The 19,069-nt window shown below is 36.1% G+C and overlaps 1 protein-coding gene across 2 annotated transcripts in view; it reads right to left on the bottom strand.

Moving 5' to 3' along the window:
• Nucleotides 1-19,069, bottom strand: part of ARIH1 (ariadne RBR E3 ubiquitin protein ligase 1) — a 125,029-nt gene that overhangs the window by 44,616 nt on the left and 61,344 nt on the right. For both annotated transcript variants that reach the window (XR_012120779.1, XM_037010100.2), the window contains exon 3: nt 3,279-3,423. Coding sequence is in view for 1 of the 2 variants with exons in the window: in XM_037010100.2 (XP_036865995.1) it covers nt 3,279-3,423 (145 nt within the window). In the remaining variant the exon portion in view is untranslated. The remainder of the gene's footprint in view (nt 1-3,278; nt 3,424-19,069) is intronic.

The following is a 19,069-nucleotide window of genomic DNA, read 5'->3' as shown; positions in this document are numbered from 1 at the left end:
AATGGGGTTTGTCAGGGGGACTTGGGGTAGGGGAGAGCCTAGTAAACATAATGTTCTTCAAAAAAATAAAAATAAATAAATTTAAAAAAAGGTAATGACCTTGAAGAAAAAGAATTGAAAAAAAAAACACTTTTAAAGGTTTCATTTATCTCTTGCCATTTTACATACAGAGTAACTAATGTTAAATGGCAGGAAGAAAACATAAAGAATTAACTTCCCTCCATCAGAAGTTGCCATGTAATCTCTAAAGTTGAAGCCATTTTGTTTATAAAAACTGACCAAATAATCAAGGGATCAGTTTCCTCATCTGTAAAACTGAATGGGTTAAAAAGGAAGATAAGGTTGGACTCAGAGCAGATGTTTTCAGTGTCCCCAGGAGTACAGAGATTCAGAGGTGCCTCAGGGGTAGGGGACAGACTACTCTTCACAATATTCATTTTGCCTTTATCTACCTAAGACATCTTATTTATTACTTCATAAAAATGAGATATGATAGCTCAAGTTTTAGCTCCTAGTAGAGTGAGGGGTTAGGACAACTAGATCTTAGGCTTTGATTCAAAACATAATAATAAAGTGAGTAACTGTTGCCAGGGTTAAGAACTGGCCACACACAAGGGTGTGGGGGGGGAATCTATGAATTTAAAATGTGCTCCAAAGTCTCAGGCAATTGTTTTTAAAGATAACCACCTAGGATAGGATAGCTAACTCCGAACTAAGCTACCAGAAGCTTTATTTAAAAACCTGTTTTCATGTGGCACTGTATAAAGATAAAGCTGCTGTCTAAAATGATAATGGTACTGAAGATACACACTAAAAAAAGGCAAGCATCGGTGTTTGAGGAAAGTGGTACAGACTGAAACATGGAAGTTACATGATGTAAGTAAAGCAATCACCCATTCAATTAATAAAGCTTCAGTGAAGAATCTCAGGTCACATTCACTTGTAAACTTAAGAAGTTAAAATTATCCTTCTCTATTAGTCTATAAAACTATGAAAAAAGAAGTCCTAGCTTCCTCATGATTATACTTTTCATAACATTTGGCATAGTTTCCATAACTCTTTGACTTTCTAACCAATACTGTTTTGTTTTGCTTTCTTGTCCTGTCACTTCTATAGCCAAACTTCCTTTAGAAGAGTAAATCTGTGTACTTACTGCCTCCATGTCCTTTCTCACCTTCAAGTCAGTGACTCTTCAGCCAATGCAATGTGGTTTCCCATCTTACCACGCTACTTGAAATAATTTCCAGGATCATCAGCACACTTACTGTTAATTCCAAATTCACTTTTCAATTCTTTTCCCTGAAGCTTTTAGCATTGTTTATCATTCCTGGAAGCGCTTTCTCTTCCTTTGGCTTCTCTATTGCTACATTTTCCTGGTTCGCCCAATTACCACACCTTTAGAGATTATTTCAAAGGTCAATTTTGTGGGAAGTCTGATCTAAAACTGGGTTAGGTATCTTTCCAGCATATTCCCACAGCATTTTGCCTATCAAAGCACTTCCCATTCTTTCTGAATGTCATTTTACTTATCCGCCCAGCTAGACTGTAAGTTAGCAGAGGAAGGCATTATGTCTTTATTCTCCATTTTGTTTCTAACACTTAGAATAGTGGCTGGTGTGTTGAAGAAATGAATAGTAGTAGTTTTTCCATCATCAGATACCAGTGCAAGTGAAATTTACAATGCAAAATCTCTAGTTATGATTTTCAATTCTGATTTGTTGAGACTCTTAGACAATACTAAGCACACTGAGAAAGTTACAAGGAATATATGTAAGCAGTTCTGGGACAAATTACTTGAGTCTTAATATTGCCTCACAGAAACATTTATAAATTGTAAACACTTATAAATGTCAACTATGAAAGAGAATCGGTTGAAGATAATAAAATGATCAAAACATGAATTTAATGTATTTTTAACAGCAGTGCTGATTTTAAAAAAATATTCCAGTTAGGACTGTGATTTAAGAGAGAAAAATGATATAATTGTCAGGCTGGTAGAGTTTGAAATATCTTATTAAACTGCTGAAAGATAAAAAAAGCTGAGACCCAGAAAACAGTGAATCTGTGGCATCTTGCTGCACTGATGCACAGTGACTACACTGGGGTATGGGTGGGGACTGGATAATATGGGTAAATGTAGTAACCACATTGTTTTTTCAGTGAAACCTTCATAAGAGTGTATATCATTAATATTTTAACAAAAAAATTTTTTTTTAAAAGTTGAGACCCAGTGAGTTTAAATGATTTACTACCTGAAGTCAAATAGCAAGTGTTAGAGCTATGATGAAACTTGAGAATTTGGAAATTCAATTCAGCACTTTACTTACTAAATTATTTTAACTCCTGATTTTTCTATTTCTCTAATGAACATTAACTTTCTTTTAAAACCTCTTTTCTAAGCACTTGTATATGTAAACAAATTAAAATTAGTTATCTTCAAATGGCTCTTTAGAGATATACATATAAAACTATATTATGTAGAGATACACAATGTAAAATCTTCAACATGTTAAAATATGTAATACTGTTGACAAAGACCTGGTATAGAGTAATTATCAGAAAGAACTGCTTGACTATTAATGCAGAGAATATGAACACTATTGTTATAATTACGGTTGAATGTTATTTACAGGTGAATTTCAAGTAACTATATTTATGTCATAAATGTAATTTTCCTAAGGTAAATTTCCTCCTTTCTTAATATGAAGTAAGGCCATCATACAGAGATTGTTTACTTAGCCTAAAATTTCCTCACTAAACACGCCAAAAGTAAATTATTTAAATTCAATAGGTTTTAACAGGGATACTTAAGAAAAACAAAATTAATTGGTCCCAGTCTCTGCTCCAACTTTTGTCACCACTTGCTACACTAGGATGGATCTGTGTAAGTGACATTTTTTATAAAGGAACCTACAAATGAAATAGTACTTAAAACATTTTTAAAGCATTTCAAGCATTTATTTAAAAAGCTTAATTTAAATCTGTTGTAATTAGTATGAACAACAATTCTACTCACTGCCTACATATTACACAATTTTCTCACGGTGGTAAAATAAACTTGTAATTAGCTGTGTAATGACAACTTGTGGACAAGTTGCTACTTTAAAAAGCAAATAGGGAGTAGGGACAGATAACAAGCCCTCATTCTTTCTTAATATATTGATTGGTTACTGCTTTACTATAGCCCCAGACTCCCAGATCTTCCTTCGTTTAAAAAGCGCAAGTTCATTTACTGTCTGAAATAAGTCAGTGCTAGCCTTAAATTACCAGATACTCACCGAGTTAGGGTAGTTCAAGTAGCAGATCTGACAAGGCATATCCTGTGCTGATGACCTTGTATTCATCTGGCGTGTTCGAGACTTTTTACTTGGATTAATTACATGACATTCAGCAAAGAGCTTCTCCAGGTTTCCATCAAAGTACCTGCATTATTTAAACAGAAAGGATGAAAGCCCAGCAATAGCACATTGATAGAGTTCTCCAAAACCCTGATTCTCTATAGGGAAAAGCAATAAACTAAATTAACATGAACCAAGATCATATCCTTTTTTGAAGAAATTAGTTGTATGACTAAAAACTGTAGCAAAATAGAAATACATGTGTATGAGAGCAGATCTGGTTTTTGTTGCTATGTTGATATTTTCAGTTTGTTTTTATCCAGGCAAGTTAAGCTATCAGTATTTTAACAACCAAAACTTAAGGTTGAAAAGTTGTACTCTCTAGTGTACCTTATGAAGAGTAATGGTATTTTAAAGGTTGAGGCTCTACTTTATACAAATGAATTATTACCAATAATTTTAGTTATACCAGCTTAAATAATTAATGACGACCAACAAAACATATACTTTAAACCACAAATCATTTTAAAAAATGAATTACACGTATCTCATTCCAAAAAATAGACTTGCTTTCCAAATATTCTTTTGAAATGTTTAATTTACTAGGGAAGGGGAGGTAGGAGACAAAAAAAGTACATCTTGAAATGTTTTCACATCAAATTATATATTGTTTTCATAAAATATGCATCTTAATACAGTAGTTCACTAAGATAGCACGAGCATCGTACGCCAAGTACTATCTACAGAGTTTCAAGTGCTGCTGCAAACTTCTTGACAGAAGACAGTGCTTAAATACTTAGAATAATCTTTCCCATTCATCCAGAAAAGACATGGTCCCTGGCCTCATAAAATATCTTAATATTCTAAAGGGAAAAGCAATAGATATAAAAGCTTTGATAAAATCAGCAAAAACAGTAATGCAGAATATGGTCAATTAATTTTTAGCTTGGAGAGGCTAGGTTTCAATAGTCACTCTTTCTTTACATAAAAAAGGATCTCAAACTAAAAAATAATCAATATCCATGGAAGATTTCCAGTATTTTTAATGAAGGTCTTCTTTGGGCTTTGTGTCAAAGCACTTACTGTATCTCCAGAAAAATCATTCAAATGAGAAAAAAGTTACACCACTTTCCGGACACTAATAATGCATCTTTTTATAAATACTCTGACTACAGTCTGTTTCAATGAAATGATCAAATTATAAATCAAAATGTCAAAGAATTACAAAAAGGGAACTTGTATAAAGTTAAAGTTGTCCCTGATGATTCAGCTAATAAACATGTACAGAGCAGAACATTAAATGTTTTCCTACAAATTGTATATATGAAAAGAAAACCTAAGATGCCAAGTCTTATCTGAAAAGTAGATAGAAAGCAAATGAAGATAACACAAAATGTAAATAGGAAAACCCATTAAAAACATTATTTTTTTATTAAGGAATTACTGATACACACTTTTATGAAGGTTTCACAGGAAAAACAATGTGGTTATCACATTCAACCTTATTATCGAGGCCCCCCCCCATACCGCATTGCAGTCACTGTACATCAGTGTAGTGAGATGCCAGAGTCCGTATCTGTCTTCTCTCAGCTACACTGTCTTCCCTGTGACTCCACACACACCATGTGCACCAATCATGATACCCCACAATCCCCTTCAACCACACTCCCCATTCGCCCTCCCCGACCCATCCCATTTGGTAACCACTAGTCCCTTCATGGGAGGCTGTGAATCTGCTGCTACTTTGTTCCTTCAGTTTTGCTTCGTTGTTATACTCCACAAATGAGGGAAATCATTTGGTATTTGTCTTTCTGTGCCTAACTTATTTCACTGAGCATAATACCCTTTGACTCCATCCATGCTCAAGAAAATAGTAGGATTTGTTTCTTTCTTATGGCTGAATAGTATTCCATTGTGTATATGTACCACATCTTCTTTATGCATTCATCTACTGATGGACACTTAGATACCTTCCATGTATTGGGTATTGTAAATAGTACTGGGATAAACATAGGGGTGCACATGTCTTTTTGAATATGAGAAGTTATTTTCTTTGGGCAAATTCCAAGGAGTGGAATTCCAGGATCAAAATGGTATTTCTATTTTGAGTTTTTTGAGCAAAGTTTTTTGCTTTCAACAAAGATTGAACTAGTTTACATTCCCACCACCACTGTAGGAGGGTGTCCCTTTCTCCACATTTGCACCAGCTTTTCTTGTTTCTATTCTTTTTGATGTTGGCCATCCTAACTGGTGCAAGATGATACCTCATTGTGGTTTTAATTAGCATTTCCCTGATAATTAGAGATATGGATCATCTTTTCAGGTGCCTGATAGCCATCCGAATTTCTTTTTTGTAGAAGTATCTGGTCATATCATTTGCCCATTTGCTTTTTGGGTATTGTGCCATGAGAGTTCTCTATATATTTTGGAATGTTAACCCCTTGTAGGATATGTCAATTACAAATACATTCTCCCATACTGCAGGATGCCTTTTGTTCTGCTGATGGTGTCCTTTGTTGTACAGAAGCTTTTTACCTTGACGTAGTCCCATTTGTTCATTTTTTATTTTGTTTCTCTTGCCCAAGGAGATGCATTCAGGAAATAGTTGCTCATGTTTATGTCTAAGAGATTTTTGCCTATGTTGTCTTCTAAGAGTTTTATGGTTTCATGACTTACATTCAGGTCTTTGATCCATTTCGAGTTTACTTCTGTATATAGGGTTAGACAATAATCCAGTTTCATTCTTTTGCATGTAGCTGTCCCATTTTGCCAAGTGCATTTGTTGAAGAGGCTGTCATTTCCCCATTATATATCCATGGCTCCTTTATCGTATATTAATTGACCATGTATGTTTAGGTTAATATCTGGACTCTCTATCCTGTTCCACTTGTCTGTGGGTCTGTTCTTGTGCCAGTACCAAATTGTCTTGATTACTGTGGCTTTGTAGTAGAGCTTGAAGTTGGGAAGTGAGATCCCCTCTACTTTATTCTTCCTTCTCAGGATAGCTTTGGCTATTCGGGGTCTTTTGTGGTTCCATATGAATTTTAGAACTATTTGTTCCACTTCATTGAAGAATGCGGTTGGTATTTTGATAGGGATTCCATTGAATCTGTACATTGTTTTATGCAGGATGGCCATTTTGATGATATTAATTCTTCCTATCCATGAGCACGGGTTGTGTTTCCATTTATTAGTTTCTTCTTTAATTTTTCTCATGAGTGCCTTGTAGTTTTCAGAGTATAAGTCTTGCACTACCTTGGTTAGGTTTACTCCTAGGTATTTTATTCTGTTTGATGCAATTGTGAGTGGAATTGTTTTCCTGATTTCTCTTTCTGATAAGTTCATCATTAGTGTATAGGAAAGCAACAGATTTCTGTGTATTAATTTTGTATCCTGCAACTTTGCTGAATTCAGATATTAGATCTAGTAGTCTTAGGGGGGATTCTTTAGGGTTTTTTATGTACACTATCATGTCATCTGCACACAGAGACAGTTTAACTTGTTCTTTACCAGTCTGGATGCCTTTGGTTTCTTTGTTTAATCTGATTGCCGTGACTACGACCTCTAGAACTATGCTGAAGGAAAGTGGGGAGAGTGGGCATCCTTGCCTTGTTCCTGATCTTAAAGGAAAAGCTTTCAGCTTCTCGCTGTTAAGTATAATGTTGGCTGTGGGTTTGTCATATATGGCCTTTATTATGTTGAGGTACTTGCCCTCTATACTCATTTTGTTGAGAGTTTTTATCATGAATGGTTGTTGAGTTTTGTCAAAAGCTTTTTCAGCGTCTATGGAGATGATCATGTGGTTTTTGTCCTTCTTTTTGTTGATGTGGTGGATGATGTATATGGACTTTTGAATGTTGTACCACTGTTGCATCCCTGGGATGAATCCCACTTGATGATGATGGATGATCATTTTGATGTATTTTTTAATTCAGCTTGCTAATACTTTGTTGAGTATTTTTGCATCTATCTTCATCGGGGTTAGGGGACTGTAATTTTCTTTTTTTGTGGTGTCTTTGCCTGGTTTTGGTATTAGAGTGATGCTGGCCTTGTAGAATGAGTTTGGGAGTGTTTCCTCCTCTTCCACTTTTTGGAAAACTTTAAGGGGAATGGGTATTAGGTCTTCACTAAATGTTTGATAAAATTCAGCAGTGAAACCATCTGGTCCAGGCATTTTGCTCTTAGGTACTTTTTGGATTACCAATTCAATGTCCTTGCTGGTAATTGGTCTATTCAGATTTTCTGTTTCTTCCTGGGTCAGACTTGGAAGGTTGTATTTTTCTAGAAAGTTGTCCATTTCTTATAGTTTACCCAGTTTGCTACTGGGTAATATAATTTTCCATAGTATTCTCTCATGATTCTTTGTATTTCTGTGGTGTCCGTGGTGATTTTTCCTTTCTCATTTCTGATTCTGTTTATGTGTGCAGACTCTTTTTTTTCTTGATAAGTCTAGGTAGCAGTTTATCTATTTTGTTTATTTTCTCGAACCAGCTCCTGCTTTCACTGATTCTATTGTTTTATTCTTCTCAATTTTATTTATTTCTACTTTAATCTTTACTATGTCCCTCCTACTGACTTTGGGCCTCATTTGTTCTTCCTTTTATAGTTTCATTAATTGTGCATTAAGACTGTTCATTTGGGGTTGTTCTTCTTTCCTGAGGTAGGCCTGTATTGCAATATATTCCCCTCTTAGCACGGCCTTCGCTGCGTCCTACAGATATTGCAGTGTTGAATTATGGTTGTCATTTGTCTCCATATACTGCTTGATCTGTTTTTATTTGGTCACTGATCCACTGATTATTTAGGAGCATGGTATTAAGCCTCCGTGTGTTTGTGGGCTTTTTGGTTTCCTTTGTGTAATTTATTTCTACTTTCACACCTTTGTAATCTGAGAAGCTGGTGGGTACAATTTCAATCTTTTTGAATTTACTGAGGTTCTTTTTGTGGCCTAGTGTATGATCTATTCTTGAATATATTCCATGTGCACTTGAGAAGAATGTGTATCCTACTGCTTTTTGATGAAATGTTCTGCAGATGTCCGTTAGGTCCGTTCTAACAGGTTCAGTGCCTCTGTCTCTCTACTTGTCTGGTTGATCTATCCTTCAGAGTGAGTGGTGTGCTGAAGTCCCCTAGAATGAATGCACTGCATTCTATTTCCCCCTTAAATTCTGTTGGTATTTGTTTCACATATGTAGGAGACCCTGTGTTAGGTGCATAGATATTTATAATAGTTATATCCTCTTGTTGGACTGACCCTTTTATCATTATGTAATTCCTTCTTTGTCTCTTTGTGAGTTTCTTTCATTTTTTTTTATTTTGGTATCATTAACCTACAATTACATGAGGAACATTATGTTTACTAGACTCCTCCCTTTACCAAGTCCCCCCACATACCCCATTAGTCACTGTCCATCAGCGTAGTAAAATGCTGTAAAATCACTACTTATCTTCTCTGTGTTGCACAGCCCTCCCTGTGCCCCTCCCCACATTATACATGCTAATTGTAAGGCCCCCTTTCTTCTCCCCCCTACCCACTCCCTCCCTTCCCACCCATCCTCCCCAGTCCCTTTCCCTTTGGTAACTGTTAGTCCTTTCTTGGTTTCTGTGATTCTGCTGCTGTTTTGTTCCTTCAGTTTTTCCTTTGTTCTTATATTCCACATATTAGTGAAATCATTTGGTACTTGTCTTTCTCCACCTGGCTTATTTCACTGAGCATAAGACCCTCTTGCTCCATCCATGTTGTTGCAAATGGTAGGATTTGTTTTCTTCTTATGGCTGAATAATATTCCATTGTGTATATGTACCACATCTTCTTTATCCATTCATCTACTGATGGACACTTAGGCTGCTTCCATTTCTTGGCTATTATAAATAGTGCTGCGATAAACATAGGGGTGCATCTGTCTTTTTCAGTAACTTTCTTTCTTTTGAAGTGTATTTTGTCTGATACAAGTAGTGCAACTCCTGCTTTTTTCTCCCTTTTAGTTGCATGAATTATCTTTTTCCATCCCTCCACTTTTAGTCTGTGTAGATCTGTGGGTTTGAAGTGAGTCTCTTGTACACAGCATTTCAATGGGTCTTGTTTTTTATCCATTCAGTGATTCTATGTCTTTTGATTGGTACAGTCAGACCATTTACATTTAGGGTGATTATTGATAGTATGTACTTATTGCCATTGCAGGGTTTAAATTTGTGGTTACCAAAGCTTCAAGGGTAATTCCCTAACTATCTAACAGTCTAATTTAACTCACTTAGTATGCTATTACAAACACAACCTAAAGGTTCTTTTTTTCCCCTTCTTCTTCCTCCTCCATTCTTTATATTTCAGGTATAATATTCTGTACATTTACTTGGTCTATCCCTTGATTGACTTTGGGGGTAGTTGATTTGATTTTGCATCTGCTTAGTAATTAATTGTTCTACTTCCTTCACTGTGGTTTTATTTGCTCTGGTGACAGCTATTTAGCCTTAGGAATGCTTCCACCTATAGCAGTCCCTCCAAAATACACTGTGGAGGTGGTTTTTGGGGGATAAATTCTCTCAGCTTTTGCTTCTCTGGTAATTGTTTAATCCCTCCTTCAAATTTAAATGATAATCTTGCTGGATAGGGTATTCTTGTTTCCAGGCCCTTCTGTTTCACTGAATTAAATATATCATGCCACTCCCTTCTGGCCTGTAAGGTTTCTGTTGAGAAGTCTGATGGGTTTTCCTTTGTATGTCATCATTTTTCTCTCTGTGGCTGCTTTTAAATGTCTGTTCTCATCTTTGATCTTTGCCATTTTAATTATTATATGTCTTGGTGTTGTCTTCCTTGGTCTGTTGTGTTTGGAGATCTGTGCCCCTCCATGGCCTGAGAGACTATTTCCTTCCCAGATGGCATAGTTTTCAGCAACTACTTCCTCAAAGACACTCTCTATCCGTTTTTCTCTCTCTTCTCCTTCTGGTACCACTATAATACGAATATTGTTCGGTTTGGATTGGTCACGCAGTTCTCTCAATATTCCTTCATTCCTAGAGATCCTTTTTTCTCTCTGTGACTCAGTTTCTTTGTATTCCTCTTCTCTAGTTTCTATTCCATTTATAGTCTCTTCCACTACATCTAATTTTCTTTTAAGTCCCTCCACTGTATGTTCCATTTCTGATATGAGATTTCTTAATGATTGAATCTCTGTCCTAAATTCATTCCTGAATTCTTGAATATTTTTCTGTACCTCCATGAGCATGTTTATGATTTTTATTTTGAACTCTCTTTCGAATGGATTGATGGTTTCAGTTTCACTTAGCCCTTTTCCTGGTGTTTGTGGGATTTTGGTTTGAACCAGGTTTCTTTGACGTTTCATATTTGTATATGAAACCCTCTAGTGCCCAGAAGCTTTAGTCTCTGGAGCTGCTCAGCCCCTGGAGTGATGTTGGGCTTTGCAGGGGAGCGGCGCAGGTGCCTGGGGGAAGGAAAGAGCTGTTTCCTGCTTCCCAGCTGCAGTGCCTGTCTCCACTGTCAGAACCAGTGGGCCAAGCACAGAGGTGTAAGTCTCTGCACTTTGCATTTGTAGGTGCCATAGGAAGGGCCTCCCTGTGGCTTGTCCGACACCAGGGCAGGACTGCTGGTTTGTGAGCTGGTGCTGGCAGGCCAGGAGGAAGGTGCAGCAGGGTACATATCACTGTGGGGGGCCTTGGAGCTGAGTAAGCAACCAGGGGGATGGAGCGCCCAAAGCTCCTGAAAGTTCCCAACCTGCTGGACAGAGTGCACCCAGACAATATTGTCCACCTATCCTTTCCTCTGAGCAGCAAGTTCTGTGTAACTCTTGCCCCTTTAGCAGTCCTCTCACTGTTTGGAAGTTTCTCAGACTGCCCATCTTTCGTCACAGAGCAGCCAGATGTGGATCCCTCTTTTCTACAAATGGCTGGAATCTCAGTCTCTCCAGGTGTTCCACCTGTCTTAGTTTTCCGACCCCACCCATCTCCAGAGCACCATGTAATGTAGGTCCGTGCTCCCAAAGGAAATCTCCAGGGCTTGGTGTTCATCAGTCCTAGGCTTCTACCCCCTCCTTGCTCCAATTCTCTTCCTCCCGCTGGTGAGCTGGGGCGGCGGAAGGGCTTGAGTCCCACTGGATCCAGGCTTTGGAATGTTACCCTGTTTCCTGAGGTCTGGTCTGTTCTCCAGGTGTATGCAGTCTGGCACAGCCTTCTTTCCTGTTGCTGTTTTAGGATTAGTTGTATTAACTATATTTTCTTATTATATGTGGTTTTGGGAGGAGTTCTCTGTCTCACCTCTTACGCAACCATCTTTAAACCGACCTAAACACCCTATTTTTATAAAAAGTATTCATTCTCAACTCCATATACATAAGTAAATTTGAAATGGATCAAAGACATGAATGTAAGACATGAAACCATAAAACTTAGAAGAAAACATGGGCAAAAATCTCTTGAATATAAGCTTGAACGATTTTTTCCTGGACATTATCTCCTCAGGCAAGGGAGCAAAATCTAAAATAGAACTAAACAGTCCTTCAAACTACAAAGCTTCTGTGCAGCAAAGGACACTGTCAGCAGAACAAACGGGCATCCTATGGTATGGGATAATATATTCATAGATGATTTATCTGCTAAGGGGTTAATATCCAAAACATATAAAGAACTCATACGCCTCAACACCAAAAAGACAAATTGTCCAACTAAAAAAATGGGTGGAGGGCCTGAAAAGACATTTCTCCAAAGGTAATACAAATGGCCCACAGGCACATGAGAAGATTCTCACATCAATAATCAGGGAAATGCAAATCAAAACCACAATGAAATATCACCTCACACCATTTAGAAAGGCCACTCTCCAAAACACAAGAAATAAGAAGTGTTGGCAAAGATGTGGAGAAATGGGAACCCTCCTACACTGTTGGTGGCAATGCAAATTGGTGTAGCCACTGTGGAAAGAAGTATGGACATTCCTCAAAAACTAGAAACAGTAATACCATTATTCAACCCAGAAATTCCACATCTACGACTTTACCTGAATGGCTAAAGTAGCTATTAAAAGAGAAATACTGACAGGTGCAACAACAATGGACAGATCTAGAGGGTATTATGCTCAGTGATATAAGCCAGGTAGAGAAGACAAATACCATACGACTTCACTTATTTGTGGAATATAAAAGGAAAGCAAAACTGAATGAACAAAACAGCAGCAGACTCACAGACACTGAGAAATGACTAGTGGTTACCATAGGGGAGGAGTTGGGGTGGGTAGGGTGAGGGGGATTGAGGGGGATACAGGCACAAATATTCTCAATCATAAGTTGGTCATAGGGATGGTAGTACAGTATGGAGAATACAGTTAATGATTCCGTACCATCTTTCTATGGTGAGGATAGTACTACAGGGGGTGAACATTTATTAATATGGGTAGCTGCTGAACCACCATGTTGTATATCTGAAAACCACATGTTTGTATATCAACAATGCTTCATTAAAAAAAACTATTCATCCTTACTAGAAAAGACAAACTTGAATTATCCAAAACTTGACTACACAAAATTAATGACTCCTATACTTTGGTGAACATTCTAGACAGTTATATGCATATATAGCTAAAGAGACATTTTTCTATAATTTCATATAAATAATATAATATTCCAAATTTATGACCTTTCTTCACAAAACAACATGTTACAGACATTCTTTGACAATGTCTATGCTGTTTTTCATTGTTACATAATATTGCATATACATCTGAGTAGGGATGCACTATAATTTATGTAGCCAACCTTATACTGAGGGACATTTAGATGTTCTACATATAAACAGACTTGGATTAAAATGCTGGCCCATCTCCACTTCTAGGAATTTACCCTAAGAATGCAGCAGCCCAGTTTGAAAAAGACAGATGCACCCCTACGTTTATTGCAGCACTGTTTACAATAGCCAAGAAATGGAAGCAACCTAATTGTCTATCAGTAGATGAATGGATAAAGAAGATGTGGTACATATACACATTGGAATATTATTCAGCCATAAAAAGAAAACAACTCCTACCATTTGCAACAACATGGATGGAGCTAGAGGGTATTATGCTCAGTGAAATAAGCCAGGCGGAGAAAGACAAGTACCATGATTTCACTCATACGTGGAGTATAAAAACAAAGAAAAAACTGAAGGAACAAAACAGCAGCAGAATCACAGAAGCCAAGAATGGACTAATAGTTACCAAAGGGAAAGGGACTGGGGAGGATGGGTGGGAAGGGAGGAATAAGGGGGGGGATAAAGGGGGCCAGGGGGTCTTACTATTAGCATGTATACTGTTGAGGGGGGGCATGGGGAGGGCTGTGCAACACAGAGAAGACAAGTAGTGATTCTACAGCATCTTACTACGCTGATGGACAGTGACTGTAATGGGGTTTGTGGGCAGGACTTTGATGGAGTGAGTCTAGTAGACATAATGTTCTTCATGTAATTGTAGATTAATGATACCAAAAAAAAAATGCTGGCCCATCTGATGGGGTAAAATATCTAGACTTAACCTGAATTATTTTAGTGACACTGAACATATTTTCTCTGTGAAGATCAAACTATTATTTTATGGGTTCAGTATGTAGAAAGGAAGAACCCTGTAGTCTCATGGATTGTTTTCTTCCCCAGTCTGTAACTTACCTTTCAACCTTTTTTAACAGTGTCTGACTGCCCCCTTGTAATTTTTAAGTAGGCATTTACCATGCAATCCCATTGTGATTTCTGATTTCACACCAAGCTTTAAAAGATCTCTACACCAAAAGACTATAAAAATTCACCCATGATATAGGACTTTCCTTTAAACTGTCTCCATTAAAACTGTTGATTCACATGGAAACTATTTTTTTGTAACCAGGAGTAAAGTAGCAATTCCATCTTACTTAATGCAAATAGTTATTTACTAATTGAAGGGTATTTCAATAGTCTGAAACACTCCTACTTTAGGTCTCAGCTTAAACCTCACTTCCTCAAATAAATCTTTGACAGTTCTTCCCCACCAAAATTAGGTAAGGTTCCCTTCTACTACATCCTTATTGTACTACGTTTTCTTGCACAACACTTACCATATTACCAACTCTGCAACAACTATTTATTTGGTAAACCCCATGAAAACTATTTTATTATTGCTGTAGGCCTAGTGTCTAGGAGACTTAACTGACTTAAAGAGAAACTTTTTAAAGATATTGCTAAATCTCAATTCCTTTGCTGCAGGCATATTTCTTTAAGATAGTATATATTAAAATTTACAAGCTTTCTGATCATTCTAGAAGCCACCAAAGACCTTCCAAATACTACCCAAGTAAATAAAATAGGGAGTTTAAGAATCTAATCATAGTTTGGCATAGTAGGCCTAAAAATTTTCTTTTATTAAGCTCCGTTTTACAAAAACTGCAACATTTTGATGTTTTTGTTTTTACTTGTATTTATTACATGGTCTGTCCACCAGTGACTTTGAAGTGGTTATTTGGAAGGTAATGAAATCTGTTTTATTTTTACCAACTAAAACTCAATACTTACACCTGTTTCTTAATTTGGCAACTTTAAATAATATGTTTTACATTCATGTTAACCCTCTAGTTTTGGTTGGAACTTTCTACAGCTTTTCCGAGTTGCTTATCATTTTATATATGTATTTTTTACTAATTACACTGTTTTCACATTATACAGTTCTTCTTTCTACAATGATAAAAACTGTTTTTTGTTTCCTTAACTTGATTGCCTCAATTACCTAGACCTAATCATAAATTTAAATGTGTGTGGCCAAAATCTGAATTTACGCCTCCCTGCAAATAATCTCTATTTTGACAGAATTCATTTCCTTCCAGTACTGAATTCTGTAGTCAAAATAATTTTCTTTCACTATGTAATTCAAATCTTTTTAACTGGCATATATGTAGGTTTATTCAGTCCTGAAATTTAAGTAGTTCTATAAGGGTTTATCTCAACATTTAACTTGTTTGCAATGCCATTCATATCTTAATTATTTCAAGATCTTTTAGTTATTAAGACTGTTCCCTGCTTGAACTGTACTCAGCCTTTTTGTTCATTTTGACCTTCACATCCACAAATTCCTTCTTTGTCCTTTCCATCTTACATATCTCTATTTTCCACTGTATTTACCCTATTTCTTGCTGTTGTCAATGGGCTTCTGTGAGATTGTCTCTTCATTCTTTTTTAGTTTTGTCAGCTTTTTCATTTTTGTTTTATCAGCTTATCTTTGATCCCTTACAGTCTTTAATTTCTTTAAAAGAACAAAGAACCCTTTTCTTTCTAATTATAGTTTTATTAAGGACTACTATGCTCAAGTATATGGGTGGATTCTTAACTCCTCATACTGTTTTTACTCAGTCACTCTTTGAGAGTTCCTTCAGTTTTGCTGACTTTTAGGTACATCCTTGCTTGTAAAAAACAGGCTAAAAAATGAAGAAACTGACTCTGTGAAGCACTACAGTTCAGACCTTGTTTGATGAGTCAACACATACTTCCCTCTGCGTCACTGGCTTTGCTAACCACTGCAAAGCTTATCCTAGGACCCTGCTTCCCTTCTTTCCTGCAACTGTTGCCCATTCTTTTTCAGAAAACTGTACTGATGAAAATAAAAAATAGAAAGGCAGTAGTATGGTTTTTCCTTCAGTGCAAGCCTTTCTCAGCACTCCACCCCATCTCTCACATAGCCTATACTTCTCTAGATTAAGATTGTTAGAAGGGAAACTGGGGAGGTTTCTCAGTAGAGATTATATAAATCATCTCTCTCCAGGATTATTTCTGTTCACTCAGTATTGTTTACAGAAATATGCTTAAGCAAACTGGCACTTAATCAGCCAACTTGCCAGAATATTTAGATCTTAATATTTTCATTTCATCTGATTCCTAGAAAGAAATATACTAAATAATATGAACTAAATTTCATGGCAGGAACAGTTACAACCAAAAACCTATGTCCAGTTGCAGGAAAAAGAGACACGGCTGGCAGGGCACATCACTGGCTAGTGTGTGTTTATTTTTGAATTCTGAATTACTTCGACCATCATTGTTTGCCTTTTCCTGTTAGGAGTTTATCTTAAAGGCCTCTGGAGCTTCACACTTCATAAAAAGACTACTACTGAAGAAGTATTTATTTTCCCAACAGACTCAGAAAAGCAACAATATTACGCTAATGTAAAGTCATATAGTGGGCTTTTCTACTGTATATATTTAGGTTCCTCAAGAGAGTTTGTAACCCTCTTTACAGGTCTTTAAAACTTCCATTACATATTTATTACAATTAATTGTACTGCCATAAATGAGCTCTTGAGGGAGCAAAACATTCATATATGAAAACTTATAAAAACACATTATATGTCATATATGTATCCATGTATAAATATGCATATACATTTTTACTTTTAAATAACCAAATTTTTGTTTCAATATTTTCATGTGGCATTTTATGGCTATCAAATTTCAATTTCAAAAGGCAACAAAACAGTCACAATTATTCTATACATTAATTATAGTTATAAAAAACTGTAAAACTAAGAACTGTAGGACAAAGCACTAAAAATGATCCATGACCTCCACATCTCTTCTAGGAACTGCCATTTCAACTATCCATTGGCCACATTAACCTACTTCTGGTATAATTTTTTCTACTTTTAGAAAAGCTGTATTTAAGCAAAAATGTCAACAGACCAAAAAGCTACATTTAATTTGGTTAAATGATATGGGTGAATAAGAACTGCCACTGTTCTTGTAAAAAGCAAAAATAACAGGTAACAGGTAAGGCATGAAAATGACACTCTTAAGACAGCAAAATCAAACAGAGTAGATACACGAAGAGAGAAGGCTTCCTAGTCTGTAGTAGAAAGCCAGCAGATAAAGCACAGTATGGCAGTACAAACACGTCAGTAAGAAATGCTTAAGTGTTTACAATGCTCTTCTAGGGACTAAGACTGGAACTGAAAGTTTGAAGCACTATTTTTCAATTAGAACCCTTACAAAACTATTAGATGTTAAAAAAAATGTAACTGTTACTTTAATCAAAATTTAAATTAAAAAAAAGAAACAGAATGTAAATTTCATATAAAAATAAAAGATTCACTGCATCCTCTGTGGTTTTTAAAGGTAGTCTTTCAAAAGACAAACTAAAATTAGAATGTAAGATGACTGGCACACATATGAACCTCTTGCAGGTAAAGTTCGGAATTTCAGAGAACTAAAACTTCCTTAAGGACTTAGGGATAGAAAATATTTTTTTCTAGGGCATTTTGGGTACCCTTAAGAAATAAGATCTAATGAGGACTTATACAAGTTTATAAGAAATTGCTTGAAAAGTTTTGGGTCTTTTAAGCTAATCTAAAAAATTTATTTCACATTTAGTATTAATGTATCATGTGTTTTATAGCTAAATAAACATGCTCATCATGCATTTAAGAAAAAAAATACTTTTTGAGATTCTGATAGAAGACTCTCCCCCTCTTGGGGGCAACCCAACCTAATAAAAAAAACAGCACGATAATAAAACCTCCTGAGCTTCCTTACTGCTAATTTAAACACCACTTGACAAAGAAGCCACTAAATAATACTACTTTCAAGTTTCAGTACAAAAATCTTATTGCACAATTTCTGAGAAACTTTTTGGTTCTAAGCCATGATGAAAGCAAGTGCATTAAGAAACTAACCACAGTGAAACAGATGTAAGATAATTCCTTCCAGGCTTGAATTAGCAAAATCGTAAGGGAAACACATAAACAATTAAGACATGCCATCTTCCAAAAAAGGCTCCTACCCCCATTTACTATAGAAAAATTTAAATATACAAAAGCCAAAAAACAGTAAAACTGGACTCCCACATAACCATCACCTAGCTTTAACAATTATCAACATTTTGCTAATCAAAAGACTTTTTTGAAGAGTAAGAGTTTATTCTCATGATTTCCAAGGTAGATATGAAAGTATATTGGACATTTTAGGAAAAAGCTGATGACTATTCCCTTCATAAAAGAGAATGGAGAATTCTACACTACAAGCTTCAGAAGACACAGATGATGGTTTCCCTCACACTTAAAGACACATGTGTCACCTTTACTAGTAGTCTGTCCATGTTTTCTGGCTTGATTATTTTCCCCCATGATGAAAGCCTCAAAGCTTTTATTATTTTCTCAAAAGAGACTATCAACCCCCAAATGACAGGACCCAGTATTTTTTTAAAAACAATTTTTTACTTCAAAGAAAAAAAAGACAATGGCTTCTGTGTCCTCTGCCTAAATATATGCATGCAAGGGAAGTCTACACCCCCTGCTCTGCTCAAAGGTCTTCTCCTACTACACATGAGCAACACAAACTTAGTAAATAAAATAAACAATCTATTTGTGATTTATGCAACAATGTATCTGATTCCAACTAAAGAGAAAAACAGTTTCTTCTAGAACATAAAAAGAAATCTTTATTTTGATAATGGTGTTTCAATATACTCAATGAAGGCCTCAGGTCATAAATGTTAAGCACTAGAAATCAAAAAAGGATGTTTAAAATCTAGTTACACTAAAACTTAAGAACAATCAATCAAAATAAAAGATGGTGTATACCATGATTAATTTTTACATAGTTCCCTCACAGATGAAGCAACTACACATGGGAATTGTGCTAGTGACTGGCAGTGTTAATTAACTGCTCTGAAGTAAGGAGATGGACAGCTATTCGCAATATGACATGCTCAGCATTTGAGAAGTGGGGGGAAAATGCTAGGT

Source organism: Manis javanica, chromosome 8 (assembly GCF_040802235.1).
Source record: "Manis javanica isolate MJ-LG chromosome 8, MJ_LKY, whole genome shotgun sequence".
Taxonomy (NCBI): Eukaryota; Metazoa; Chordata; class Mammalia; order Pholidota; family Manidae; genus Manis; species Manis javanica.
The sequence above is the reverse complement of the archived record's forward strand: the minus strand, read 5'-3'. Positions and strand labels throughout refer to the sequence as shown.